The sequence below is a fragment of the Schizosaccharomyces osmophilus genome, chromosome 1 (assembly GCF_027921745.1).
Source record: "Schizosaccharomyces osmophilus chromosome 1, complete sequence".
In the NCBI taxonomy this organism is placed as follows: Eukaryota; Fungi; Ascomycota; class Schizosaccharomycetes; order Schizosaccharomycetales; family Schizosaccharomycetaceae; genus Schizosaccharomyces; species Schizosaccharomyces osmophilus.
In genome coordinates this window covers 382,532-409,414 of record NC_079238.1, presented here as the reverse complement: position 1 = coordinate 409,414, position 26,883 = coordinate 382,532, and the positions used below count along the sequence as shown (strand labels likewise).

General features: G+C 38.0%; 10 protein-coding genes and 2 non-coding genes across 12 annotated transcripts; 5 read left to right on the top strand and 7 right to left on the bottom strand.

The window, feature by feature from the left end:
* Nucleotides 1-633: 633 nt before the first annotated feature.
* SOMG_00186 (uncharacterized protein) lies at nucleotides 634-1,359 on the bottom strand (the record flags this gene model as incomplete). Its single annotated transcript, XM_056178982.1, has 1 exon — nucleotides 634-1,359. The coding sequence occupies one exon, from the start codon at nucleotides 1,357-1,359 to the stop codon at nucleotides 634-636; it is 726 nt and encodes a 241-aa protein (XP_056035803.1).
* A 1,520-nt stretch (nucleotides 1,360-2,879) lies between these two features.
* Nucleotides 2,880-2,994, bottom strand: SOMG_10007. Its single transcript, XR_008803540.1, has one exon. It is a non-coding gene; the product is annotated as a 5S ribosomal RNA (ribosomal RNA).
* A 234-nt stretch (nucleotides 2,995-3,228) lies between these two features.
* On the bottom strand, nucleotides 3,229-3,299 carry SOMG_20001. Its single transcript has one exon. It is a non-coding gene; the product is annotated as a tRNA-Gly (tRNA).
* Nucleotides 3,300-5,542: 2,243 nt separating this feature from the next.
* Nucleotides 5,543-7,921, top strand: tre1 (Transferrin receptor-like protease Tre1; the record flags this gene model as incomplete). The annotated part of the gene is made up of 1 exon (XM_056178981.1): nucleotides 5,543-7,921. The coding sequence occupies one exon, from the start codon at nucleotides 5,543-5,545 to the stop codon at nucleotides 7,919-7,921; it is 2,379 nt and encodes a 792-aa protein (XP_056036586.1).
* A 960-nt stretch (nucleotides 7,922-8,881) lies between these two features.
* On the top strand, nucleotides 8,882-11,506 carry rsn1 (plasma membrane calcium ion transmembrane transporter; the record flags this gene model as incomplete). Its single annotated transcript, XM_056178980.1, has 1 exon — nucleotides 8,882-11,506. The coding sequence occupies one exon, from the start codon at nucleotides 8,882-8,884 to the stop codon at nucleotides 11,504-11,506; it is 2,625 nt and encodes an 874-aa protein (XP_056035801.1).
* Nucleotides 11,507-12,657: 1,151 nt separating this feature from the next.
* Nucleotides 12,658-14,336, top strand: osh42 (sterol transfer protein Osh42; the record flags this gene model as incomplete). The annotated part of the gene is made up of 5 exons (XM_056178979.1): nucleotides 12,658-12,719; nucleotides 12,797-12,809; nucleotides 12,912-12,937; nucleotides 13,194-13,395; nucleotides 13,449-14,336. 5 exons carry the CDS (start codon nucleotides 12,658-12,660, stop codon nucleotides 14,334-14,336), a joined length of 1,191 nt encoding a protein of 396 aa, XP_056035800.1.
* Nucleotides 14,337-15,068: 732 nt separating this feature from the next.
* Nucleotides 15,069-15,557, bottom strand: mrps16 (mitochondrial ribosomal protein subunit S16; the record flags this gene model as incomplete). The annotated part of the gene is made up of 3 exons (XM_056178978.1): nucleotides 15,069-15,101; nucleotides 15,167-15,347; nucleotides 15,481-15,557. 3 exons carry the CDS (start codon nucleotides 15,555-15,557, stop codon nucleotides 15,069-15,071), a joined length of 291 nt encoding a protein of 96 aa, XP_056035799.1.
* A 1,202-nt stretch (nucleotides 15,558-16,759) lies between these two features.
* Nucleotides 16,760-19,027, top strand: SOMG_00181 (membrane-tethered transcription factor; the record flags this gene model as incomplete). Its single annotated transcript, XM_056178977.1, has 1 exon — nucleotides 16,760-19,027. One exon carries the CDS (start codon nucleotides 16,760-16,762, stop codon nucleotides 19,025-19,027), a length of 2,268 nt encoding a protein of 755 aa, XP_056035798.1.
* Nucleotides 19,028-19,783: 756 nt separating this feature from the next.
* Nucleotides 19,784-20,260, bottom strand: SOMG_00180 (Schizosaccharomyces specific protein; the record flags this gene model as incomplete). The annotated part of the gene is made up of 1 exon (XM_056178976.1): nucleotides 19,784-20,260. One exon carries the CDS (start codon nucleotides 20,258-20,260, stop codon nucleotides 19,784-19,786), a length of 477 nt encoding a protein of 158 aa, XP_056035797.1.
* Nucleotides 20,261-20,613: 353 nt separating this feature from the next.
* Nucleotides 20,614-21,918, bottom strand: swd3 (Set1C complex WD repeat protein Swd3; the record flags this gene model as incomplete). The annotated part of the gene is made up of 1 exon (XM_056178975.1): nucleotides 20,614-21,918. The coding sequence occupies one exon, from the start codon at nucleotides 21,916-21,918 to the stop codon at nucleotides 20,614-20,616; it is 1,305 nt and encodes a 434-aa protein (XP_056036440.1).
* A 1,534-nt stretch (nucleotides 21,919-23,452) lies between these two features.
* On the top strand, nucleotides 23,453-25,315 carry sec61 (translocon alpha subunit Sec61; the record flags this gene model as incomplete). Its single annotated transcript, XM_056178974.1, has 6 exons — nucleotides 23,453-23,462; nucleotides 23,505-23,572; nucleotides 23,639-23,751; nucleotides 23,798-23,830; nucleotides 23,951-24,084; nucleotides 24,237-25,315. The coding sequence occupies 6 exons, from the start codon at nucleotides 23,453-23,455 to the stop codon at nucleotides 25,313-25,315; spliced, it is 1,437 nt and encodes a 478-aa protein (XP_056036441.1).
* Nucleotides 25,316-25,593: 278 nt separating this feature from the next.
* On the bottom strand, nucleotides 25,594-26,786 carry gtp1 (cytoplasmic translation associated GTP binding protein Gtp1; the record flags this gene model as incomplete). The annotated part of the gene is made up of 3 exons (XM_056178973.1): nucleotides 25,594-26,598; nucleotides 26,656-26,724; nucleotides 26,769-26,786. 3 exons carry the CDS (start codon nucleotides 26,784-26,786, stop codon nucleotides 25,594-25,596), a joined length of 1,092 nt encoding a protein of 363 aa, XP_056036438.1.
* Nucleotides 26,787-26,883: the final 97 nt, after the last annotated feature.

Here is a 26,883-nt window from a genome sequence, read left to right as displayed (position 1 = left end):
TCCTTGAGAATCCATTATCAAAGTTAGAGTAGCTCAAAATTCGAAGGAAATAAAATGAAGTTGTTCGCTCCAATTAGATATTTCGCATCACTAACACATCATTTTAGTTGAGAGAACCGAGAGCTCAATTGCTGAAAACATTCGCTTGGTTTTCAGCCTAATTGAAATTTTATGGCCATGTTTTTAGTAATTGAAATAGATTTCACATATGACCTAACACTGTTGCCGTTTTACTTCCTGAATGTTAGAATTTTTACCATCTTTTGTTTCCAAATCTATAAGTGTCGTCGTTAACCTAAGATTTGATTCCTTACGAGTTTAAGGTTCTTTACAGACACATCGTAGAAATGCTCATCTCCTACTATTTTATACAATTTTTTGGTGTTTGCTTATTAAAAGCAAACTATATATGTTCTTAGCATTTTAGTAAAGAGCTATGGAGTTTTCGATCAATAAAAAAAAAAAAATAGCAATTGGATATCGTCACGATGTATTCTGGATTGAAGCGAAATATAAAGATAGCCATCCAAAAGCAACAAGCATCTTTTATGGATTAAAAATACTTTATAATCAGGTTCTGGTTTATCACGTAGTAGTTGTAGAAGCTAATAAAGATTTTGTAGCCAAAATTTTTTAATTGAACTCTGTAGATCCTTCGGCTTTGTAAGCAATCCGTTCATTCTGTGATGGACACCATATATAGCAGGGGATTAAAACTTCCGTTGTGTAGCGAATCGACCAGCGTACAAAGTCCTCCACGCCAGGTTCTATGGCAGTGGGTGTCCATGAGAAAATGGTTTTGAAATAGGCCAATACAAAAGGACGTAGTGTAATCATAGAAACGCAATAAACAAGAGAATGTTTTATCAACCTTGAGGTCTGCGTTGACTTCATGGAAGACGCAGATGTATACGCTTGGTACAAAAGATAAATTGCATACGCCCAAATCATACTATCACTAGAGTGGTTCAAAAACTCATTAATCAAATCCAAGGCTGTTTCGTCTACCCAGAACTTCCAATGGAGGAATTTGATAATGACACGAAAAACGAAGGGAACAAGCAAAATGAGTGTTCCCCCAAAAATAAAGTTTCGGCGAATTGGACGCCATACTCCAAAACCGAAAGCAGCTAAAAATAGTACCAGGCGCTCGGTAAAAATGTCAAATGATTCCTTAATCGTTTGCAGATTCCAAGGAGTGAAAAATCCTAGATAATTGTAGTTACAAGATTTAGTCCACCAAAAGAAGAATGGTGTTCCAAAAGCTGAACTAACAATGAGTAGCAAAAGTCCGTGTTGCGCTGGAGGAATTTTCGATCGTTGGCAAACCATCGCATAGATCCAATAAGTAGAGAGCATAAGAAAGCCAAAAGTGAAGAACAAAGGACTGTAATAAGATGCATTTTTAGGGTAATAGTTGAAATTATCACCAAAACTGAAAGGTTCATTAAGTTCAAGAAACGGTTCACCTGGTGATCCTTCTTTTGACAGTGGTCTTGAAGCAACGCAATATGTTCCGCTATTCTTTTCTTCAAAGTTTACAGAATGTTCTGGGTAGGTGAAGTTTGAAGGAAAAGTGAGGCTGCGGACAGAACCACCGTGGTAAGGGAATGGACCAGTAAGGTTATCTCTTTCGTTAGGGTGAATGGCTTTAATGGCAGGATACCTAGTGTAGCTTTTCATGGCCATAGCAGCTTGAAAAAGTCGTTCCATTTCTATAGTATCACCAAGAGCCAATCTCCATTCCTCCGCTGGAAAATAAGTGACAGCAATGCCTCCTCCTAATCTCTCAAAAGTTGAAATATGGTTATACTTTGGGTGCAATTCGTCTGCATCCATCTGTACACAACGAAGTCCGAAGGTAAAGCTAGATTGCTCGAGGCTCTCATAAACAACATTAGGAGGAAATTTAGGATTCAAAAGTCCTAATTGACTATTCGCTTTAATTAACGTGACAAGGGTATAACAAACAAAAAAGAACAGGCCTCGTTTGCCCATTTGAGTGTCTCGCATCTTAAAAATGGGTTTCCTAAAAAAGAATATGGCTAAAGGCAAGTTCATACCGAGAAAAGTGAAATTAAATGCGCCTTGATATCATTAACTTTAGTGTTTTAGGAGATGATTTTCATCCCTAGCGTTTATTCTTTACTGAAAATCCTCCACAACCGAGCGCATTCTTTTCTTTTTCTATCATTTCAAGAATTTGTGAAAATATAAAAACTTTATATAAAACGAATTCAATTGAAATCATGCGTCAAATAAAACAGGAACGGAAGCTGTCTACCGTTTCTGGATTTGCATATTGAAGTTTCCTCTAAGTATATAGCTACAATGCCTCGAAACTGTAAATTCAACATAAATCGGTTCTTTCTTTGCTGTTGCCGAATTCAAATTGCTATGGGTTATGCCTGACAGTTTCCAGTGAAGCCGAGTTTAGCAATTCTTTTTCAGTTTCTTTTATTGACCTTTATGACTTGACTTGCTTTTGACAACATTTATTTGTAAAATTCCAAAGAAAACCTGTTTGTTTATGGAATTGTAAACAACCGAGAAAATTTTGAAGTCTTTTGCTTTTTTCTTTATGAGTTGAAGCCGTATAAACAGTGTTAGTGTGTTTTCTTAGCTAATTCGAGATGGAACCGAGCGACAACAACTTATTGTATTCGTTTGAGGATAGAAACCGAGGCAACTCAATTATTATCGATGATAATTATACAAACAAATGACTATAACTGACAGCAAGTGTCTCATGTTACCGCCGAAGTAACACTTTTGCGATAAGTCCAGTGAAACGCTAGTTAGTACAAACTTGGTCAAGTGAGCGATTATACCAAACGAAATCAATGGTCAGCAATTAAAATAGTAATCAAAAAGTGAAAAGCCTACAGCATCCCGGATTCCCATGTTGTCTCCAACCATAGTACTAACGAGACCCTCAGACGCTTAACTGCAGTGATCGGACGGGAACTGGTGTTTTCGCCTAGGTGTGGCCGTAGACGAATTAATGTGCTTTTTTAGTTATTTCACATATATGGTGAATAGTATTGAATAAGAGTGAAACCATATTGATGGGGATTTGTCATTGTCAGGCTTTCCTCGAATGAAAACTGGTGAATAACAGGTGTTGATATAAGTGAGACCTGGGCCATTCTTCCTTCGAAGATGAAGAAGAAGCAATGCTCATTGATTTGCTTTTCTCTTTTATAGAGGCAAAAAGGTAATAAAGTTTGCTTCGGCCGGGAATCGAACCCGGGTCGCTTCGATGGCAACGAAGCATTATACCACTAAACCACCAAAGCAGTAATGATCTTAAGAGAAAAGTAAGCTAATATATTTACAGGAGTTGGTATCCTAAATTACACATGGTGAGCTTAATGAAGGCCAGGTACGTTTATGACACTTTGTTTAATGATAATTCGCTTCAATAAAGACTTCCTGAAGAATAGGGTCTCGAGATAATTCCTCAACAAAGGAATAACTACGCAGCCTTTTCAAGATGCCGCTTAGCAAAAGCTTTGAACTTTGCACAACCAAATAGAGTATCTTTCCTTTCGAAATCAATTTAACAAAAAAAGCTTTTCCTTTTCTCTGGTTTTCGTTGGCAGACGTCGAAACGAATTTATAGAAATTATACAATAAACGGTTCCTGACGACGCTACCTGTACTATTTATTTGTATGTTTGCTTTTATGAACATGTATAGGAAACCATACTATTCTATTTCTGACAATCGAAATTGAAGACAGAATCATTAGTAATGAAGGCCTCCTTTCCAAATTACAAGACAGTATGGGAATACAAGATCCCACCAATATTTATTACGTTTCTTTTAATCAATAATCGAGCTAACATTTGTAAACACTGTCCAAATGGTTATCCTTTTAATAATGAGTCCTATTTCAGGTGTAAATTTTTTTCAAAGAAAGGCAATACTCAAATGAGATGTAAAAGTCAACGCAATTTTTTTGTATAAGGTCAACATCCTTTCATAGCATCTCCAGTTATTAATGTATATTACTCTATTCTGCTCGAAAGGTTGAAGGTACAAAAAATCTGAAATTGAAAGCTGAATGCTTCATGTATATACGAATGAGAGACAGTCAAGTTGCATCATCGATTGAGCATAAATGCCATTTTTTTGACTGAGATAAAGATATCGGCTTCTCTGCTTTGCTATGAGCTGCTTAATTCCGTCCCAGAGAGATTTCCTAATTGGTCTGCATTCAGTTACTTGTTGCACTAGGAAAATCAAAACAAATAGTCTCGTCCACATTGACGACGTGAATTCTTGACGCTGTCTTTCACAGATTTCCTAGACCTTCAATTTATAGCATGCTGCAAGACCGAAAGTTCAATTCCTCTTCTTTGTGATGTGAGCTATTCTTCCCTTACAGAGCTTACTAGCAAAAAAAGAAGAGCAATGATCAAAAAGAAATTACAGAAAGCTAGCTTAGATATAATAAAGCAAGGCTCCCAGAAGCCACGGAAGATATTATGTGCTTATCGAGCTGCGACTAAACGCGAACCCGTTCTAACGACAGCGACAGTATCCGATCAAAATATGTAGTCCTAGTAATTAAAACCAATGTAATAATTTCTTCGATAATGTGCGAGAAAATTCCGGTTCACACCCACCGGCCCGAACTTGAGCAAACTAAGCTTTCCCTCTCATTGCAGCGCTGAACCCTTCTTGCAGACCGTCGAGTTCAGATTAAGAGCTCATAAGAGGCTTTTCTTTTAGGGAATTTAATTGTCCAGGCTCAAACGTAACCAGATGGACAACTCTTCATGAATCCTAAAATCTCCAATAGCTAATAATAGCAAAACCTATTCGTATATCCATATTTCAAAATAAGTATACGCGCATTCTTAATGTTAATAAGCTAAGATTTTTACCTGACGCTTCTTATGATCAGTAAGTCAGTAGGACCACCACTTCCCTTCATCCAACTAGTTTCCAGTTGTAGGAGTGGAATTCATATACCTTACTGGAGTACTTTGAAAGGCTAATTACAACTCTCTCTATGAAATTTTCAAACTCATTCTCTTTTCTACTGTCTTAAGAACGCTAAGACCACAGTTGACTTTTTCGCTTCTGTTTCCCCCATTCCAGTGAGATTTTCCTTACTCATTGCTGAGACCAAGGAAAAGTTAAAAGCGCTTGTTTTTTTTCATAGTATACTGTTCTTCTATGAAGCGCTTTTTTAGTTTCATTCCTTTATTCGTGTCATATCGGTAATTGAAAAATTTGGGTTTCTTATCATTTTTTCGTGAGGTTATTCTTATAGTGGGATACCTCAATTCTTTCACTTTGTTTTAGTTTTGGCTCTACTGTATAATCACTGTTTCTGGTGTTTACTTTTATCTTTATGAAGGAGAGTTCAGATTGAAATTTCTATCCTTTGTGAATTTACTGATAGAAAAATTTGTCCTCAATTTCTGATTGCCTTGTGTTTCTATTTCTTATTTCTCCCTTTACGACTATTTATTTTCTTGCTTTCACATTATATGCACTCTCCTTAATATTCTCATAGATTTTCAGAATGTCTGATGAAAAGCACCTATATGTTCCTCCACCTAGGGAACCACCGAGTTACGAAGAGGTCGCTGTAAACTCCGAATTTATACAGATTCAAAATGAACCACGAACAGAGGAACAACGGCCGTTAGAGCCCATGGAAGTTTTAGAGCCTCCTGGGGCTCCACGGTTCCCTCGTTTACGGTCCAAATTCGAAGCCATTCATGAGGGTTGGGAATCTGCCTGTCATTCGTTTCACCACAAGTTTGCGTCCAGATTTTATCGAATTCCATTTTACTCCATTTATCTGCTCGTAATCGCAACCATTATAATTATGGCAAGTTACTACGGATATTTTGACAGTAGCCCTCCGTGGAAGTCAGTTCCTCATCTTGATGAAGCTTTCTTAGTTGATTATATAAAAAACAGCCGTGCTTCGAATATTCAGTCTCAGACAACCACGTTCGCTTCTCTTCCTCATGTATCGGGGACAATGGGGGATTCTGCACTTGTAGAATACTTGCTCGATGTTTTAAGCTATGAATCACTGGATGCGGTTGATACTAAAAAGTTTTATGCCTACCTAAACTACCCCAAATCACTATCTCTAAGAATAACTGATGACGATTCATTTCAGCCTACACTTTCTGAAAATTATGAAATCCCTAATTATAAAGACACTTGGGTCGACTCGCTTTCTTCTTATGCTTATAGCGCATCCGGAAAATTGGAAGCACCTCTCGTATATGCTAACCAGGGTGCGGCAGATGACTTTCAAGCATTGGAGGAGAAGAACATTCAATTGAATTCCTCCGTTATTCTCTTACGCAGCAATCGTAAAAATGTTTCTATAGCTATTGAAAATGCCGAAAGATATGGTGCTTCAGCAGTACTTGTGTTTGACGACTCATATACTGATGTAGAACAAAATCATAAGGCTGAAATATATCCCGAAGGTCCTTACCCTTCTGACGACCTATTATATCGCGGGAGCGTTGCCAAGTCATACTACTATTTAGGCGATCCTCTTACTCCAGGAACACCGTCCCATTGGGATTCTAGCAGGATACGGCCTGAAAATGCGCAAGTTCTTTCTAAAGTTGTTGCTATACCAATAACGTATCGTGACGCTATTGACCTATTGGGAAGATTAAAAGGCCGTGGCGAACAGATTTTTGCGGATAGCTGGAAATCGAGACTTCCGTCTTCTCTTGAGCTTTGGACAGGTTCTTCCTCGGAATCTTCGCTAATGCTTCAAGTTGAATCAGAGTTTGATTCGAAGAAGAAGCAACCAGTGGTAAATATCCTAGGACAAATCACTGGTAGAGAGCCCGATCAAGTTCTTATCATAGGAGCACCTCGAGATTCATGGTGCGGTGGTGCATCCGAATCAGCAGTGAGTACTGCTTTGTTGATGGATATTATCTTTACGTTTTCAGATATGGCTAAAAACCTTGCGTGGCGACCCCGCCGGACTATCGTTTTCGCCAGTTGGGACGCCAAGCAGTATAATGCCATAGGTAGCACAGAGTGGGTCGAACATTGGAAAGAATGGCTTCAGGTAAAGGCCGTGGCATACTTGAACATTGATGTGGAAGTTTTTGGAGATGTATTCGCTGTAAATACCGTGTCAGGGTTGAAGAATGTGGTTCTGAAAGCGATTCGTTTGATGAACGAGGATAACAGCCTGGGTTCACCCGATATTAATATGAACACTTTTGATTACGTATCAGATGCTACCCCGTTCCTAACATACGCTGGTGTTCCTGTGGTGGAATTGGGATTTGAAAGAGGTGCAGACAGTTCGCAACCTTTACCGTTTCTAGGCACCTGTAAGGACACGGAAAGTTGGATTAGCATGTTTGGATCATCCTATTGGGACAAAGCAGATCGTCTCGCAAAAATATGGTCCCTACTGGCATTGTTTCTTTCTAATGATCCCGTAGTACCGTATGATTTGGAGACTTCTGTTCAGTATCTTGGAACTATACTAGAACAGCTTCAAGCGACTCTTAAAGAGAGGTCGTTGTCGTTTGATCATGTGAAACAAGAATATGAGGAGCTTGTTCAGACTTCTAAGAAGTTTATGGCTGCGATTTCAGAGTGGCATTCCCTTATGCTTCACAACAGCTATTTTCTTACTACGAAAAAGCATCCAGAGCTAGAAGGTTTTAATGCGAAGCTCGCGAGATTTGAAAATGCATTTTTAGATGAGACCGGCCTTCCTGACCATGAATGGTTCAAGCATCTAATTTACGGACCTAATCGGTTAGGAAAAGAGGGTGTCGTTTTTCCTTCCATAATGGATGCCCTGCTGGATAACAATCATGATCAAGTACAAGGGGAAATCGATCGTTTTTCGAAAGCGATTGATCGGGCTCATAAAGCATTAAAGACTGCTTAATATAGTTACGACTTACAAAGTCAATAGCACTACTACATCCTTTACATGTCATTACATTATACGGCGATTTCAAGGCGACAATAGCTGTTGATTATAATTATTATTAATGTTTTTCATTAAATGTATTTACTGTTCATTTTTACTTCACACTGAAGTTTGTTTACAAAAGAATATTCTTTTTTAGGTGTTTCATAGTATGGTAGGGATTTCTGTTTCTGGTAGTCATTCAATCAAAATAGCAATATTGTACATGTAAAAGAAATTTTATTTACATGTATTTCCTTTGATCTTTTACGTATCAAGCATTCTGCATCATTTCTTTGTTCTCTTTAAGTCGATACCCTTTATATTTACCATCCCATTGCGACTGCAATTTACCCAAAACCATACCCCTAACCAAATAAAAGAACAGGCAATTTCTTTATAGGCAGGTGGAAGTGAAAATTTACTTCTTAACAAATATCATTCCTGCGCCTCAGGCAATTTCAAAGCCACTCTTACATACACCGTCGTCAATTCACAGGTCACTAAATTGAATTGCTTTGTTTTACATTTCATCCAACATATTTATAAAACGAACATAATAATAAAAAATCCCAATTAAAGAGTTGAAGGAAAGAAATCATCAGATTTGTTATATTCTGCTGTCATCCAAACTTTAGAAATCAAGCAACTTTTTATAGAAAGGAGTTGACCGCTTCCGTTATATATTCTGCTCGCTGTATCGATTGTGGATGTACCAGTATTTCTCTTTGCGTGTTGAATCATTCCTTCATTCCATTTTAATTTGGTCTTTCGTTAAATTCAACTTGTCAAACATTTCCTTTGAGTACCTAATCAAGCCTAGTTCTTGTCATAATTAACAAGGATTTGACATATACATTTTGATATCTCTTCCTCTATATACCATTGCTTGCAGAGCTTACTCAAAAACCTTCCTATTCATTATTTCCCTTCACGATGCTTATTTTTACGAAACGAACCAGTTTTTGGACTCAAATTCAACAAACTATAAATAATGAAAACTCTCAAGAAAAATTTGATAAGTACTCTATCCTGGTTTCTTTAGCATTTACCAGCTTATTTGCGACCTTACTCTTAACGCTCTTTGTATGTCTTCGAAGGACTTTTAAGTATGTTTATTCTCCTAGATTGAAATATGCAAAGCGTGATACCAGCATTCCTCCCATGAAAAAAAGTCTCTTCGGATGGATAGAACCTCTTTGGAATGTAAGAGTTGAAGATTGTCTATATGATATTGGCGCGGATGCCACAATCTTTCTCTTGTTTTCTCGATTTTGTAGAGATCTCTTTGGCGTCTTGGCTTTCTTTTGTTGCATTATTCTGATACCAATCAACGTTATTGCTTCGAACGAATCAGATAGCACTTCCAATGCAACGAACGCGTATGCGAAGTTATCTTTTCAAAATGTCTCAGGAAAATGGACAGTTGCACACATCGTACTTGGATACTTTATGAATGGTGTTGTCTTGGCTTTCTTATTCAAATACTATCGTATTGTAAGTCGCATCCAGCAGCGCTACTACAGAAGTGCTGCTTACCAAAATAATATTAGTACTCGTTCTTTGTTGGTGGCTGACATCCCTTCTTCGCTTCGTTCTTTAAAAGGTTTAGCAGCTGTTGCTGCTCATTTGAAAAAGAGTGATAGACCAATTTATTACCACATCTGTCATGCCATAAATAATCTTCCCGGTCTTGTCAAAAAATACAACAATGCTGTGTATGCTCTTGAAGCAGTCTTTGCAAAGTACTTCAAGGATCCTAAACAAATACCGGAAGTGCGCCCAGTTCATACGATTAAGCATGGATTGTTTAATTATGAAAAAGTTGATGCCATTGATTACTACAACTCAAAGATTGAAAACTATGCGCTTCGAGTGAACATTGCTCGAGAATCCCTCGAAGAAAATAGATTTGAGCAGTATGGGTTTTTAACCTACAATTCTTCGTTCACTTCTCATCAGATTGCTAGAATGAACTCAAAGGCTCTTGGAGCAGCAATCCATAGATGTCCTCAGCCAGAGGATATGTTATGGGATAATCTATCCCTTCCTAGAAGTAGTCGGGCTTTCAATCGAATTATGGGAAATTTGCTTTTCATTGCTTTACTCGTTGCCTGGATTCCAGAAAACGCCCTTTTTGCTATTTTTATAGCAAACCTCTGGAATCTTGGTAATGTATGGCCATGGTTTTCACGTCAGCTCAATGTTCATTCAGGATTCTGGTCAATTGTTCAAGGTATTATCAGTCCTGCATTAACTTCATTGCTCTTTACCCTCTTGGAAGTTGTGCTACGTAGAATTTCATCATTCCAGGGTAGTCTGACTAAAAGTGCGAGAGAAAGGAGAGTACTGAACAAGTTGTACGTTATTTTTACCTTTGATAACTTCATTATTTATACTGTTCTTTCTGTTATTTGGAGGGTTATAGCTCTTATTATAGCCAAAACAGAACAAGAAGGAAATTTTGCTGAAGGACTGACGATTTTTAAGACGTCTGAACCGGTACCATGGTTAGTAACTGCCTTCGTTGGATTTTCTTCGTTTTGGATTATGTATATTGCTCATTCATTCACGTCGTTCTTGTTTCAAATGGCCCAACCGATCAGCTTAACTATTCGTATTATAAAGAAAAGATTTTTTTCACCTACTCCTCGTGATATCTTTGAATGGACTTCTCCTCAAAAATTTTTTTACAGCAGTTCTCTTAACAAAGTGCTGTTTTTCTTTACCGTCGCAATATGCTATGCCTGCGTAAGTCCTTTGGTATTGCTATTTGCCGTGGCAACATTCTGCTCAAATTACATGGCCCAAAAATATAATTTGATGTACATTTCGGAAACTTCTGCAGAAAGCGGTGGTCGTTTTTGGCGTCCAGTGGTAAATAGAATCCTATTTGGACTTGAGTTGGCAAATGTTATTTTGTTTTTATGCATTTGGGCGCGTGGTGGACTTACGCGTGCATTTTGTCTAATACCAACTTTCGCGTTTGTAATATTTTTCAAGATTTACTGCGCGATATGCTTAGACCCTAAGGCGCATTTCATAATTGAGGATCCTTACTCTTCCGTTGAGGATTCTCTTAATCACGTCGAAAGTGAGATTTGTTTCGGTCATCCATCGACATATACTCCTTTAATGGTACCTTTGATTCGAGAAGACGCACGTTCGTTACTTCATTTGGTTTACTCCGGAAAGACAGAAGCTGTTGGTAAACCGAAGGACGAAGTATCTTCTGAAGACGATTCTGACGAGGAATTGGCGAAACATGAAGAGAAATTGACGATGGTTGACTATGTTGATTTGAACAACATGGATACTGCGAAGGAGCAATTTGAACGACGTCAATCGAAGATGTTGAATAAAAGCCTTTCGAGGTCTTATACAAAGCATCATGGCCACAAGCCCAAATATGCGAATCCAATAATGAATGAGGAAGACTTGGCGTTAGGACAATCTTTAACCCATGTATCTGACTCAACGGCTTTAGAACCCGTTATGACAACGAGTACATATGCGGCTCCCATGAACAGCAATGATTTTGGAAAGAATCAAAAACTCTAATCAGAGTTTACTGTTTAGCGGTTAGTTTCTTCGCATTGATTCTCTTCTTTTCGAGTGGGTGATTGGCTTTGCCAGTTTCTTCTTTATTTATCTTTGAATAATACCCTCATTTTATGTTTTATTGGTTTAGATTTTTATTTTATTTTCCACCCGCTCTCATTATGTTTTTTGTTCACTCTTTTATATATCCTATTCTGATGTGTTTCGGTTCTTTTCTATTTTTGTTTTTTATCTATGATTCCCTCTCCCTTCTTTGTTTGCTGTTTGTGATACTTATGTTTTTCTTAGAAGCTTTCTATTATTATCTTGTGCATGAATATTATGGTCGATGTTGCTTTCTTTATTTAGACGGAGCGGGAGTGCTGTTCTAGGGCTACATTCTTGCTTACCAAATTTTTTATTTTATTTTAGTATTTAGATAGACTTACAGCCCTATGAGGACTTTTGTTCGTGGCTGCTGGTTGCCTTTAGTATGTTTGTACATTTCTTTCATGAAATGACGAATGAGAAAAATTGATATTAGAAAATACTTAATATTTATATTTTTGTATCCTTACAAAAGTTCCATCTCGTCGTAAAATGTTTTCTTGAAGGTAGCTTTTGTTAGAAAGGACCAATATACATAAGATGTCCAAGCCTTACTTTTCCCTAGAGTTATAAGAAAGAGGTGTTAACATGAGCGATTAGATATAATAAAAAAGATACAACTAAACAGGGGTCATTGAAAGTATTGAAAAAGAAGCCAGCGGTTTGCAATGGTGCTTTTTTGTACATATACCCAGTGAATCAAGGAAACGTAATTAGCTCAAACTTAATCATCAGCTATGACTTTTAGGCATCAAGATTGGCCATTTTTAATAAAAATAAGGAACATTTAACTAGCTTAATACCTCGAAAAAGAAGAAAAAAACCCATCATCGTCTTAGGATCATTAGTATCATTATATGAGCATTTACTCTGCGATTTCTTATTGTTTATTAACGAAGGCTGAGAACGTCTTCGCTAGTCAGACTGCTTATTTGTGTCTATCATGACGTTACTTATTTTCTTACGATGCGCTATTGTCTTATCCAGTGAACAACTAAAAGAAAGCGGCTGCCCTCTCTCACCGTTTACCTAACACAGATTGCCCAAACCAGTCTATTCTCACAATGTCAGAATCCTCTGGACAAGGAGCGGAGCCCGTGGCTCCTGGATTTGAAACTATTTCCAAGTATGTAATAGAAGATCATTTATGATGTTTTGCTAGAGTTGAGGCTTGTTTATGAATACTAATACATAACCTTCTAGGAGCTCTTGGATGGTATGAAGTTGTACTGTCTTTTGTCTTGGTGAGCTTGTGCTCGTCGGTTTGCAAAAGATTGTGATTTGAAAGACATTCGTTTACTAACTGGTGGTTGAAAAGGGATTCATCAAAAACTTGGCTACTTTGTAAGTATATCCACTTATTGTTTGTGTACATTGGTTTGTCATGGGATTTCGAATGAATAGAAGAGATGATTTTTGGGAGAATTATTGGCAGATATTTCGGACTTGCATTTTCGCAAGTATGATCCACCCGTTGGTTCCTTTTTGGTAGTCGACTTTTTAGACCCTCTTTTATTCTGTTCATTTGTTTTCCTGACGCATTGAATGGCTGTTCTCTTAGTTTTCTTTTTCGAGATCGTATCTCTTCTAACCCATTTAGCACTGGAGATTTGTCTACTCTTTCTGCTCCTTCTTTTATTCTGTCGGGAACTTCTTTGCTTGAATATATGTCTTATTGGTTTGAATTTCCAGAATTATTCGTGTCTATTGTCGATCATGAACACCCCAAAGACCGCATGTTAGCCGTTTTGAAATGGTATATGGCAGGACTTAGCCGCGAATACGCATCCCGAAACAGGAGTGTATGTTGATTAAGAAATAAAGTTTGGATAAAGAAAACTGACACGTAGTTTAGTATGGTACCGAAAAGAAGCCTCTCAATCCCATTTTGGGTGAATTATATTATGGTTCCTGGGACTCAAGCAAAGGCAAGGTTGAATTGGTTGCCGAACAAGTTTCGCATCATGGTCCCGTTTCTGCCGCCCACGTGATCTGTAAAGAGGCAGGCATTTCTGTTGAGACCCACAATATGTATAAAAGTGGATTTTCCGGCCGTACTGTGTACGTGAACCAAATTGGTCAAATTCGCATTCATCTAGACAAATTTAACGAGACTTATTACTTAACCCTCCCCCACATCTCTTTAGAAGGCCTTTGGTACATGACTCCTTACATTGAATTGTACGGCAACACCTATATCGTCAGCACTTCCAATTACATCACAAAGATTGATTATTCTGGTCGTGGTTATTTTAGCGGAACAAAGAATTCTTTTAAAGCATCCGTTTATGAGAAGAATGCAAACCCTGATTACGTTGTGGAGGGCGTCTGGACAGGCACTTCCAAGGTTAGCGACACAAAATCTAAGACTACCGTTCCTTTCTTAGATTATGGTGCTATGAATGCTACCCCAATTCTTCCTCGACCTTATAGTGAAGTTGGAGAATGGGAAACACGCCATGTTTGGGGCAGCGTATCCTCTGCTCTTGCCCGTAACGCTTATGATGTCGTCAGTGTTGAAAAATCTGCCGTTGAGCAATCTCAACGTGACATGCGTAAACGGGAACAAGAAGAGGGAGTGCAATGGAAACGCAGATACTTTGAATGGCAACCTGATGAAAGCTCGGCTCGTAATTTGCTAGCTCAGTCTGTGCAAGAAATTATTGAACCTGGATATTGGGTATATGTCGGCGATACACAACCTGAATGCAAACCTGGTGACCACCCAGTAAGAAGAACGTAATCCTATGTTGGTTGCCTTAACTTTTTCACTCTCTACAATATACATGTTTTGGTTTTAATTTTTATATAGTTTTGTTCTCGTTACTATTTGGTGATGTTAGATGTAGGAACGACTTGTTTTGAAAACGACTTTTGAAAGTAATTTTTCTTAATCACATTACCAATGAAGCGAAGTTATGCCTATCTTCATTAGCATTTGCACGAATGCATACTTGAGGCTCGGGAAAGTCTGAGGCAAAGTGAAAAAAAAAAAAAAAAAAAAAATAATAAGCAACTCCTTCTGTTTTAACGCCATCGTGCTTATCATGGTTTTCTTCTAAACGCCTTTGTTCAGCCTACATTACTTTTACGAGATTATTCATTCATTCTCTTCCATACTAAACAGTTACTCGACTTTCAGGTTTATTTATCATGTTCCGTATGTTGTGAAATTAGCAATAAAAACCTTACAGTCATGTATTTTTGATTTTATTTTCTTAGAATTTAAGAAAGGAAAAGTTTTTCTCCGTAGTATATGAGTCACTTTCAAAAATTGCATTTTTGAGAGTAAAAACGTTTTAAATGATGGTAGAGCAAAAGCGGAGTAAATGTAAATGTCAAATTTGCAAGAAAGAAGAGGAAAAGTGTAAATTAGATACTAGAATAGAAATACAATATCAAGTAAGGCGAGTAAATGCAAGGATAGCAGTTTTTCCATGGTTGCAAAAGAACCAAATTCTTTAGGGGTAGGGAATTAAGGAGTAGGCTTTTTGGGAAGTAATTGAAACTACCACGTTTGTTAGTGTTTGCATAAAAAACAACGAATTATGGCGGTCAATAGTCAATACATACCTTTTCTGCTAAAGAGCGGACAGTGTCTGAGGGTTGAGCGCCAACACTGACCCAATATTTGAATCGATGAACGTTGAGTTCTATATCCTTTATTCTAGGAATTATGTCTTTCGGATCTTCCTTCTTTGGAATAGGATCAAAGGTCCCAATGGTCTCAAGGGGTTTCGCCCTGGGCGCCTTCCTGTGTTTCGTGTTAGTAAAAGACGTCGCTTCTAAAAGTCCAATTTAAAAAATAGAAAGAGGCAAATAATGAGTGCTCGAAAAACCATGTACGGTCCAAAGACACATCAGCAAGTAGATTTGATTCAACATACCAAGCATTACAGACGACAATGTGATAAAAAGGACGATTGCGCACGCCATGGCGAGCTAAGCGTATACGTACAACCATCTTAATAACTTATAAAGTCAAGAAACCAAGAATCTTTTACGGAACTGATTTGGTGGTAGTATACTGGTAGAGAACAGATCTTAATACGATACGGACCCCTGGCAATATCATTGTAAAAGCTAAGGGTAGGACGCCAAAAAAAAAATATCATAAAAAGAAAGGAATCTGAAAAGAAAACTCATTTATAACATGTTTTAACAATTTATCAAGTTATAAAAGCGAGAAACGAGACCGAAAGCAGAAATCAACCGCGTACAAATTACTCTCGGCTTTTATTTATTAACGAGGCTTTTTACCCACTTGTTCCCTCTTCGGCAAAGTAACAATACGTACAGTCCAAACCAAGCGTTTTGGAAGATACATTTCCTAACTTTTTACATACTTGTCTTGATTTGAGCATAAATCCTCGTAGACAGTTCTCTTTAAAGAAGTATTTAAATAAAAGCGCAGGAATATTAATACATCCGTTGTTTTCTACGACACGTTCCGGAAACTTGTGAAACAGTGAATTCTTTGATTTCCATATATTCGTATTGTACTTATTTTATCGCGATCGCGTTGCTTCCTACGCGTCTGTTTCTTGTTTTGCACTCTTTTGGACGGAAAACGACTCGATTTCAGGATTGCAAGCATTTCGCGATACCAGTAATCGTGGGACATTAAACGGGCAATCTGGTTGCCAAAATTATTATAGGTGTGTGGAATTATTTAATATTCTTCGTGGAAGCCAGTGAAAAAACCCCCATTCCAAAGAACGAGCTCTTTTCATTCTTTTTGCATGTTTTACGCGTTATTCAAAAACTGATCAAGGACTGGCTAGTACAGTCTCCTTTTTAGTAATTCTGTATATCATCTTCATATTTGCTTGAAGACCCCATTTTTTTTACGAGATTTCAATTCTCGCTTCGATCTTCCTTATTTTGATACGCTATATCCGAATTGCTATTGTTTCTTTACAACTGTTTACGTACTTGTCTTTTGTTTACGTTATTCTTAGACTCGTTTTTTTATTTTGGTTTTTAATTATTTGAAAGCATTGGTTTCGTCTCATCCTTGCATTATTTCCACCATTCTCACTCTTTCATTTCAATTGCTGATTTCTTTGTCTTTCTTCAGTCACTCTTTCTTTTGCATTTTCTCTCTCCTGCTTAATTACTTATACTCTTCTGTCTATAACGTGCTGTTATTTTTCAGTTTCTCTGATGACACCCAACGACTCATTTCCGTATTCCCATGCCAGAACACATTCAACTTCTCAACCTCTAAAACAAAGTTCGTCTACTCCAGGCGTCTTTCCATATCATGCAGAGTCTCTTCCACCACATCTGATGAATTTCAGTACAACCTCTTCGCAACATCCTATACAACACGTAGCGGCAAATCGTTCATTACACCCCGCAGAGTGGTCAAGTCCTTCACAATTACTCGATTCAAATGGCTATCTTTCTCCAAAGGCAGTAGTGAACTCTTCCACAGTTTCTATCGGTTCTCCTCCTCCTGGTCGCATCTATGCTCCTCCGTCTATGGACCAAACCCAACGTCCTGCAGAAAAAAGACAAGTTATAGAACCGATCAACAATACCGTACCGCTGGTATCTGCTCCCCCTAATCCTCCTATCTCTGACTCTCAAAGTAGTGCTACCTATGCACCTCCGTTTACTCCTTTTAAGAGTCGTTCCATAAATTATGGTCCCCCTTCCGCGGGACTACCAGAACAGTATTCTGTGACGCCGAGTACAGATACTTTCACAAACTCACCTCAACTATCCCACAGCTATCATAACTCCCACCCTGGACCGTATTATACTCAACATAACAATGCTACGCAAAATTCAGCATCTGGAAACTTTAACTTTGAAGAATCAGATGCCGCTTTTTCTTCTCAAACTTCCATGAACATGGGTCTGGGAGATTTTTCTTCGACTTCACGAATGATCAATACCCCAGAAACAGCTGGGCAACAGGATTACGTAGACATTTACTCTTCACCATCCGTATTCAGTCCTGATCATCGGTTTGTCGACGATGTACCCAAAGGGAACTTATATATGTCGTCTCGTCAAAGTACTTCTACTTCACAGAGTGAACAGCCATCTGTCCTGCATGTGTCCCCTTCGCACGTGTGTAATGGCGATGAATACAAGGCGTCTTCTTTGTCGGATGCCTTTGACTCAAACAACATATACAAAGATGGTGACAAATTTCTTCCGTCTCCCACTTTAGGAAAAGTGAAAGAAGAAGATTACATAAATGATTTTGACACTTCAAACTTAAATAGAAATGAATCTTCTTCGAATTCAGATGCACCTATCCAAGAAAAAAGCCAAGATCTTGGAAACGCACGCTCTTCTCCGTTGAAGTTCAGCGTAGAACAAATTAGAAACGAAGGTGTGTCACCTACACAATCCCGTTATAGAGTGTTCGGTCAATCAAATAAAAAGAATTCTCACAATGTGGTAGAGAAAAAATACAGGTCTAACCTTAATGATAAAATTACAGAACTACGAAATGCAATTCCGTCGCTACAGAGCATGTGTTCTAAGATTGGATCAAAGTCTGACGATGGTAAAAATGTTAGCTTTAATATGTCTATCAGAAAACTTAACAAAGCTACTGTTCTTTCGAAAGCTACCGAATATATTCGACATCTGCGTTCTGAGAATAAAAGGTTGGTGGAGGAAAATCAACACCTTCAAAGTCGTCTGTCTGAATATATGATGGCTGTCCAACAGTCGCTTTCTGCTCCTTCTCAGTCACTTCCTTTGCATAATTCAAACAAGTACTCTCAACAGAGTACAATGAATTCTGTTAACTCCAACGGACAACCGATTTCAGCTACCAATAATCAATCATTACCTCAATATGCGTATGCGCCAGCACCATCCAACACTCTCAACGTTTCGCTGGCTGGCAACACTGCACAGCGTGATACTTATGGATTGGTTGACAACAATGCATATGTTCTTCATAGGGACGGTATGAATACTGTGCCCGAAACCGGCATTCCATCTCATGATTTGAGGCGGGTGCAGTCACAAAATCTAAATGAGTCTCATAGTAATGGTACTTTTCGCTCGGTTGGTAGAAACATGTTAGGCGGCTTAGCTGGCTTAGAAACAATGCATTTGATGGTAAATCCCGAACATAGCGGTAACCCAAATTCTTTCTCTTTATTTACGGTACCCATTCTCCCTTCAATTTTTATGACATTTAGGATTTTCTTAATAGCTTCGGCATGCATATGCTTCGTTTTGCACTACGTATATAATTCCAAAGTGAGTTCTGGCAAACGATTGTCTATTGTGTACAGGCATCTAAGAATGGAAATTCTATTTTTGAGCTTCCTGTTTTTCTCTGCCTCCGTTCGCGACTGGTGCAGATATTACAGAATGCGAAAAGATATGTTTGAAAGCTTGGATATGGGGTCTGGAGTTCTTCAAAAATCGCATGTTGGGGACTTTAGCGTTTGAGAAGTTGGCTGTACAAAGTTTCCATTCTGGATATGTTCTGTTTTACTCGTTGCAAGGCTTTTGAAAATATGCATATATTTTATGATTACTACAGATTTCGTCTAGCATCGTCGATTGAGGCGTTTGAGTGTTAAGGTGTTGTATACGTTTTGTATTTAGTATTTATCTATCTCTATGTGTTCTTTATTTATTTTACGCATTGTTTGTACGGATTCCTGGATGTTGCTTTAGTATTTGTTTGCAAGCAATTGCTTGCAGCCGGTCGCATTTAAAATATATCTCAGTGTATATATTGTGCATGTTTATTGCGGTGGTTCAAGAGCTTAAGTTGCTATTATGCATTGTTAAACCTGTTTTGAAAGTTTTAAATTGTCTATACAGAGCATTTCAGAAGAAGTTATAAGTTCATAATCCCTGATGGAAAGTTTTGTATACTCAAACGGCATATCTTTGACAGTTGCTTAGTTACAGCATTTCTTGTGAATAAATAGAATTATAGCAATAAGCGTTAATTGCCTAATAATGTCGGACAAAGTCAGATAGTTCACTTTCAAATGAACCAAAGTTGTGTCTCTTACATGGTATGGTATGTGTTATAAGCTACTATAGATTCATGAAACCAAATATATTTCAATGTAAGCCCGACCAAAAAATAAAATAAAAGCTCTAAGCTAAGTAAATAATTGTACATAGTCAGTATGTTTCGCCAAGGAGAAAAAATCATCCTGAGTGTATATGTGGTGCACCATCACAAACTCACTCAACGTCCTGATATTCACGAACAACATGATCGGCTCTTTGCAACTTCTCGTTAATAAAAATCCAACGCTTCAAAGTATTTTCGACGAGTCCATCAGCTCTTGGTAACAAGTTCTTGCCGACGACTTTTGGTGTAAACAGGTAAGGGATCAACATAGGATGAGGTAAATTTGTCAAAATTACCAAGTACAAAAATTTAAGATTTGAATCATGAGGATATGGTTGAGCTGGTGACAACAGGATCTGTTGCACATGGTTAAAGTCAAAACTGGTCTTCAGCTCAATTCTGTTCATCACAGTATCCGTATTCTCATCCAAAATAACACTATAGTTCTTGACAGTTAAAGGGACCGCTTTTGCGCCGATACTTTCAAGGCGTTTCAATTCTTCTTCAACTTTTCCTTGAATCCAAGTCTTCGCTTGCTCGTCGACTTGCACAGTATTAGAATCTGTTTGCGAAGAATTAACTGACATTTCAAAGTGTGTAGTGGTCTTTTCAATGTGGTTTCCAACCGATAAAATTAACCTTCAAATTTCCAGTTTATATGAAGTAAGAGAAAGATACATTGTTGCTAGTCACTCTGGATGAAAAATCGAAAAGTACGAATTAAATAAAACAAAAATAAATTTCAAAGTACTTTGTTTTGAGAATTAAAGTAACTTAGCTGGTAACCTCCTGTTTTCACGTGTAAGCAAATTTGCGTATAAATTAGAGTCTTATTATTTCACTCCCAGCTAAATGGTGAAAGTATGCCGCTATTTACAATGGAAATGCCACGATGTGTAACAGAATAAACACCCTTTTAATCAACATTGATTTCCAGTTCTTAGGACACATTCAAGGTCCTTGGATCTGGCATGCTTTCAGTACTAGAAGTTCCATCTGATCCTTGTTCTTGGTTTGAAAAGGAATCTTGGGAGTTTTGCGTTAAAACTTGCTGGTCCGGATTCTCTTCCATCGGTAAAAGTGTAGGACTGTGCTGTCGTATAGGCAAAGTTTCTTGTGGTATTTTTTCATTTTGTTCTTCTTCAGTTTTTGCTTCTGTGAAAAGTCTTTCAGGAGCCCAGACCCTGACATAGGGATCTGTCCCGGCAGACACAATGAACGGTCCTAACGAAGCGACGTGCAACATAGAGACATTTGGCGCATCTGAATGCTGAATCGAATTATCCGCTACAACCTTCGTGGTGGGATCCGTAACGTAAACGCGACCGTCTTCACTTGGAATAAGAAGATAAACGTCTTCGAAGGCTGACATCTCAGTCTTCGTATGATGCTCTTCATCATGACTTGATTTCCAGGGAAAATATTTGGATAAATAGAAATCCCACGACATAGAAAAATGATTATTTTTATGGTGATCATATAAATGAACTACACGATTGTTGCGATAATCCCAAAGGCGCATCTGTGAGTTTAAATTACTGACAACCAAGTACTGTCCATTAGGACTAAATTTTATACTTGATAAAGGAACATTGATTGGTTCCACAAGTGTTTTGAGACACTGGCCGCTCATGACATCCCAAATTCGAGCCATGCCATCATAGCTTGCTGACGCACAAAGGGTTCCATCCGGAGAAATTGAGACAGATATAATAGGCTCAGAATGCGCTGGTAACATGCGGATGCATCTTCCATCCTGTGCACTCCAAATGCGTACTGTTTCATCCCACGAGCCCGAAACTAATAATGTACCCATTGGATTAAAGTCGACAGAAGAGACAAAGCTAGTATGACCCTGTAAGCAGCGAGCACTAGATCGATTTTCTGTGTCCCAAATACGCACTGTTTTATCATCCGAAGCGCTAGCAAGGTACCTGCCTCCACTTGCCCATCGTATTTCTGAGATGCCTCTGCTATGACCAAACAACGTACATTCTAAACGAAAAGTTAAAGTACTCCAAAGTTTTATAGTTGCATCAGCAGATGCGGTTGCGATCCACCGTTTATCCGGAGACACCGCTATGCTTGTAACACTCTTCGTATGACCTGTCAATGTACAGTACTCGGTAAACCCATCATTTGCATGAGACTCCTTTTTTCTCTTGGAATGTACACTATCATCGAAATCTGCCCCATTCTTCGTACTGTTCATAAATTCATGCTTGGGATGTAAGTCCAGCTCCATGTTGCTTATAGAAGGATGTACTGTGTGTCTTGGTTTTTTCAATCAACCGTTTCAAATAGATATAGTAAAGAAAGAGAATTAATAAAGAGAGTATTTCTCGCGCTTGTGATTTTTATCAAAGACTCTTTCAAACAAAAGAATTGTAAGCTCAAAATGACCAATCTATCAAAGGATAAAGAACTTTCATGAAAATAGATTGAAAAAAGAAAGTATGTGAATGTTTTCAGTTGAATGAGAGAAGGCTAACATAGTAGGTCTACACTAGACGAAACCATCAGCTCCCAAAAGTCCTATCCTAATTTACACGTTTCGTATAAGAGATTATAAGTCTTTTGTTCTCTAATCATCTTTAATCAAAAATATATGCTTAAACTGTAACATTCCTTACTCATACTTTCATTCTAACTAGAGAATGTTGCAACTTGGATAAGTATCAGTTACGCTTAAACTACGAGAATCCTGCAAGGTTATGTTTTTCGAGTTCGTTTAACTATGATATTATAAGCACGAAAAACTACCATTTTCTGAAAGAGTTTCTTTGATGGAGTTTGACCTCGACACTTGGAAATAATAAACTCTAGTTTGTTGACCTTGGTGTACCCCTTTTCTTTTGAATCTGTAAAAGAAAAGCTGATGCGGAACCATTATTTATACCAAAGTTCGCCTGCTCAGTTTCTGGTTTTCAGTGAGGAATATTACACAGAAAGCTAGACCACATACGGAAATGAGAGCGTTCAAATTGAGGAAAGTCATTCACGTTTGAGTTCTGATTTAGAATTCAAGACTGGAAATGACTTGCTTTCTCTGCTGTTATTCATGCTATGATGATGAGAGGTTTAGAGTAGGCCATTGAAGATATATATATCTTTTGGTTGCATTTAAAGCTAGTATTCGGACTCAATCATATTTGGCACCAAACTTTTAAGAACTTCCAAGGGACTTATCATTCCATTCTGGAAAAACAAGCTGTCATGACAAGTCTTGAACATGGAAATTCCTTTTGATAACGACGAACATGAGAAAAATTGGAATCTGTACGTGCGTCCGATGAAGAACGTGAAGGAAGTAACTTTCATAAGTCTCGTTGACTTGTATTTAAATTGATTGATGTATCTTTGAATGCGAGAGTTTCATGATAATTGAATAATCTATGTTGTTTCCCTGTTGCTTCGAAACTTAGAAGAACTAAGGGCTTTGAAAGCAGCTGAAACCATTGTTTCTCCTTCTTTCGATTAGGCTATAATTATTAATACATTAAATCTGTTCATTTTATGAGATGTGGTTCCTTTTCATTCTGCATTTGAAACCTTTCTGTTTACTAACGTAACTCTTCCTGTCACATTAATATCTAATAAGACACTTTAAATTATAGTACTAAACAAACTAACGCTTCATTAGGCTCCTGTATTTTCAATTTCCCAAGTTGTGCTCTATCTCACTATTCTTCTTTCCCCATATATGTCAAGTCAAAGACACTGTCAACAAGAACCAACAAAGGAAAGTGTTGGTACAAACCAAAAAAAAACACACCAAAATGAGTGATTGTAAGGACTTTAGCCCATTAAAAAATTGCTAACATCTTGTAGTACGATTTCTAGACTTGGTTAAACCATTCGCTCCTTTTTTGCCGGAGATTGCTGCTCCTGAACGCAAAGTATGACTATTTGGAGGATGTATATCCTCAAAAATTCTGTGAAAGCGCGTATTTTAACAGCGTTAGGTTCCATTTAAACAGAAAATGCTTTGGACAGGCGTTACACTACTGATCTTCTTGGTTATGTCGCAAGTACCTCTTTACGGCATTGTTTCCTCCGATACCTCAGATCCATTATTGTAGGTTACACAGGGAAGGTTTAAAACAAAAGCTAACGGACATTAGGTGGCTGCGTATGATTTTGGCTGCAAATCGAGGGTATGTGAAATTACACGTTCAGGTTAAATCTTTTATTTAGAAGAGAAAAAGTTAAGAAAACACTTATAACAGAAACTGGACGTGTTTTCATTGAACTTTACCTTTTTAACACATAATTAGCACTCTTATGGAATTGGGTATTTCACCCATCGTTACTTCTAGCATGTTGATTCAGCTTCTCGTCGGTTCTCAGTTAATTGAGGTCAATATGGAATTGAAATCTGATAGAGAAATGTACCAAATTGCCCAAAAATGTAAGACAATTGATGAAGAGGTCAGCAAGCGTATCCTTCAATGACTATACGTTCCTGCATTTTGAAAGCAAGAAACATATTATTGCTCTAAGAATTTATTGGTTTTCTCAATCTCTGCTTCCTTTTTTATTTTCAATGCTAACATTGAACAGTTCTGGCAATTATTATCGCGTTTGGTCAAGCTACCGCTTATGTTTTAACCGGAATGTATGGTCGCCCTCAAGACCTTGGAGCTGGTATCTGTCTTCTGTTAATTCTTCAACTTGCTGCTGCTAGTATAATCGTTTTGCTTTTGGATGAGCTCTTGCAGAAGGGTTATGGACTCGGCTCTGGTATTTCTCTCTTTATTGCTACCATCAATTGTGAAAGTATTTTCTGGAAAGCTTTCTCTCCAACCACGTACCATATTGCCAACGGAGTTCAATTTGAAGGTGCTGTAATCAATTTTGTTTATGTCATGCTCAAGTGGGACAACAAAATATCCGCCTTGTATCAATCATTTTTCCGTACTGGCCTTACTAGCAGTCATATTCAATTGCCCAATCTCTGGAACTTCTTCGCTACTCTTATGATCTTTGGAGTTGTTATTTACTTGCAAGATTTCCGCGTTGAAATTCCCATTCGTTCTCAGAAATTCCGTGGTTTCCGCAGTACTTTCCCAATCAAGCTTTTATACACTTCCAACACTCCCATCATGTTGCAGTCTGCCTTAACTTCCAACCTGTTTTTGGCTAGCCGTCTTTTGTTCAACCGCTTTTCTGATAACTTTTTGGTTCGTCTCTTGGGTGTGTGGGAGCAAGGTGCCGTTTCTGGTCTTTCTTACTATCTCTCTCCACCAATTTCCCTCCAAGATGCTCTTATCGATCCCATTCATACTTTGGTTTACGTTGGCTTCACCATGGTAGCTTGCGCAGTCTTCTCTAAGCTTTGGATCGAGGTTTCTGGTTCCAGCCCACGTGATGTTGCTAAGCAATTAAAGAGCCAGCAATTGGTGATGGCTGGATATCGGGAAGGAAGTATGTACAAAGAATTAAAGCGTCTTATTCCCACTGCTGCTTTGCTTTCCGGTGCCTGTGTTGGCGCCCTTGCTGTCGCTTCTGATCTTCTTGGTGCATTGGGATCGGGCACTGCTGTTCTGCTTTGCACTACCACCATTTATGGCTATTATGAACAGTTACAAAAGGAAATTAAAGGTGACTCTTACGGGTTGCCTGTCGCTCCTATGGCTTAATAACTTATCTCACTCGTTATGATCAAACTATAATTGTTACGATGGAGCTGTACATATGAAGTACAATTCAGTAATCTTGGTTACTGGAATCCAAAATTATGGGTTCCTAATTTAGATCATATAGAACATATGTGAAATCTTGAACTTCCTTTTCACCATCATATTAAATTTTTAATCAAAATAATTATGTGTATATCTTTTTAAAACTTGTAGCAAAACTTATACGAAGCACGCTTCGAATTTTTTTTAGAGTATACGTATCCATATATACTTTTTCATCACTTTGTAACAATTGTAACCACGTCTCCTTCTTGTACACAATGACTGAGACCAACCAACTGAGGGCTATGTTTCGCGGAACTTCCCCATACCAAAGCGTATTTAAGTTGCTCGGCCAAGCTTCTGTGAATTCGATTGCAAACTTGTTCAATATTTGAGCCTTTACGGACGATCAAAGCTTCACTAAAGTCAGGAAATTCACCCTTCCGTTTAGTATAAATTCTGTTAAGGCTGAGTTCCTCCCAAATTCTTTGCTTCAGGAAATCCAGATTCAATCTCAAGTTACAACTAATAACGACGGATTTGGGCAAACGGGCTAGTCTATCAACTTCTTCTAAAGAGACAGCATCGATTTTACTGTAGCAATAAAGACAATTTAGGTATCTTCTATTTCCCATAACCACATCAATAAAGTCATCCACAGTAATATCTTCACGAATCAAAATGTCAGCATTGTGAAGTTTGTATTCATGAAGAATGTTAAAAGCCATCTTAAAATCCATATGGGTCAAAGGAACTGTATGGTTGAATTTGATGCCACCGTTCTTTTTATAATTAATGGTAACGTCTGGTCTCCTTTTATTGAGTCGTACGCCCACTTGTTCAAGCTCGTACTCGATTTTTTCACGTTGGTCTGCAGCTTTTGTGGCATCCAACACCATAAGAATCAAATCAGCTGTTCTTGCGGCAGAAACTGCTTGGCGACCACCTCTTCCTTGAGAGGCACCTTCGATAATACCAGGAAGATCTAACATTTGAATTTCAGCACCATCATATTCTAAAACACCCGGGATGGCAGTCAACGTTGTAAACTCATAATTAGCAGTAGCAGATCGGGTCTTTGTAATCGCAGAAAGCAGAGTAGATTTACCGACGGAAGGAAATCCAATAAAAGCAGCTCTAGCATCTCCGCTTTTTGCTACATCAAAGCCTTCACCTTTTGGTCCTGCTTTCGTGGTAGGCTCAAGTAACTGGGTACGAAGTCTCGCAAGCTTTCCCTTTAGCTAAAATCAAACGATTAGTAAGTGCTTAGTTTCTTTATAACTATTTCTCTTGCTTACAAGACCCAAGTGGTATTCAGTGGACTTGTTTTTTTGCGTCCGGCGCATTTCCGCCTCAATTTCTAGAATCTAAACAGTTTTTAGTTAATAATCGAAATAATAATCTCCTTTACTTTTTCTGCAGCACCCATATTGACTATGAAAGGTCGTCTTTGCTTGAGTTTAGCTTTTTTTCAAGGAATGGTCGAAGAGTTATGCTCTGGAAAAATAACAGAGTAGGTTACCACC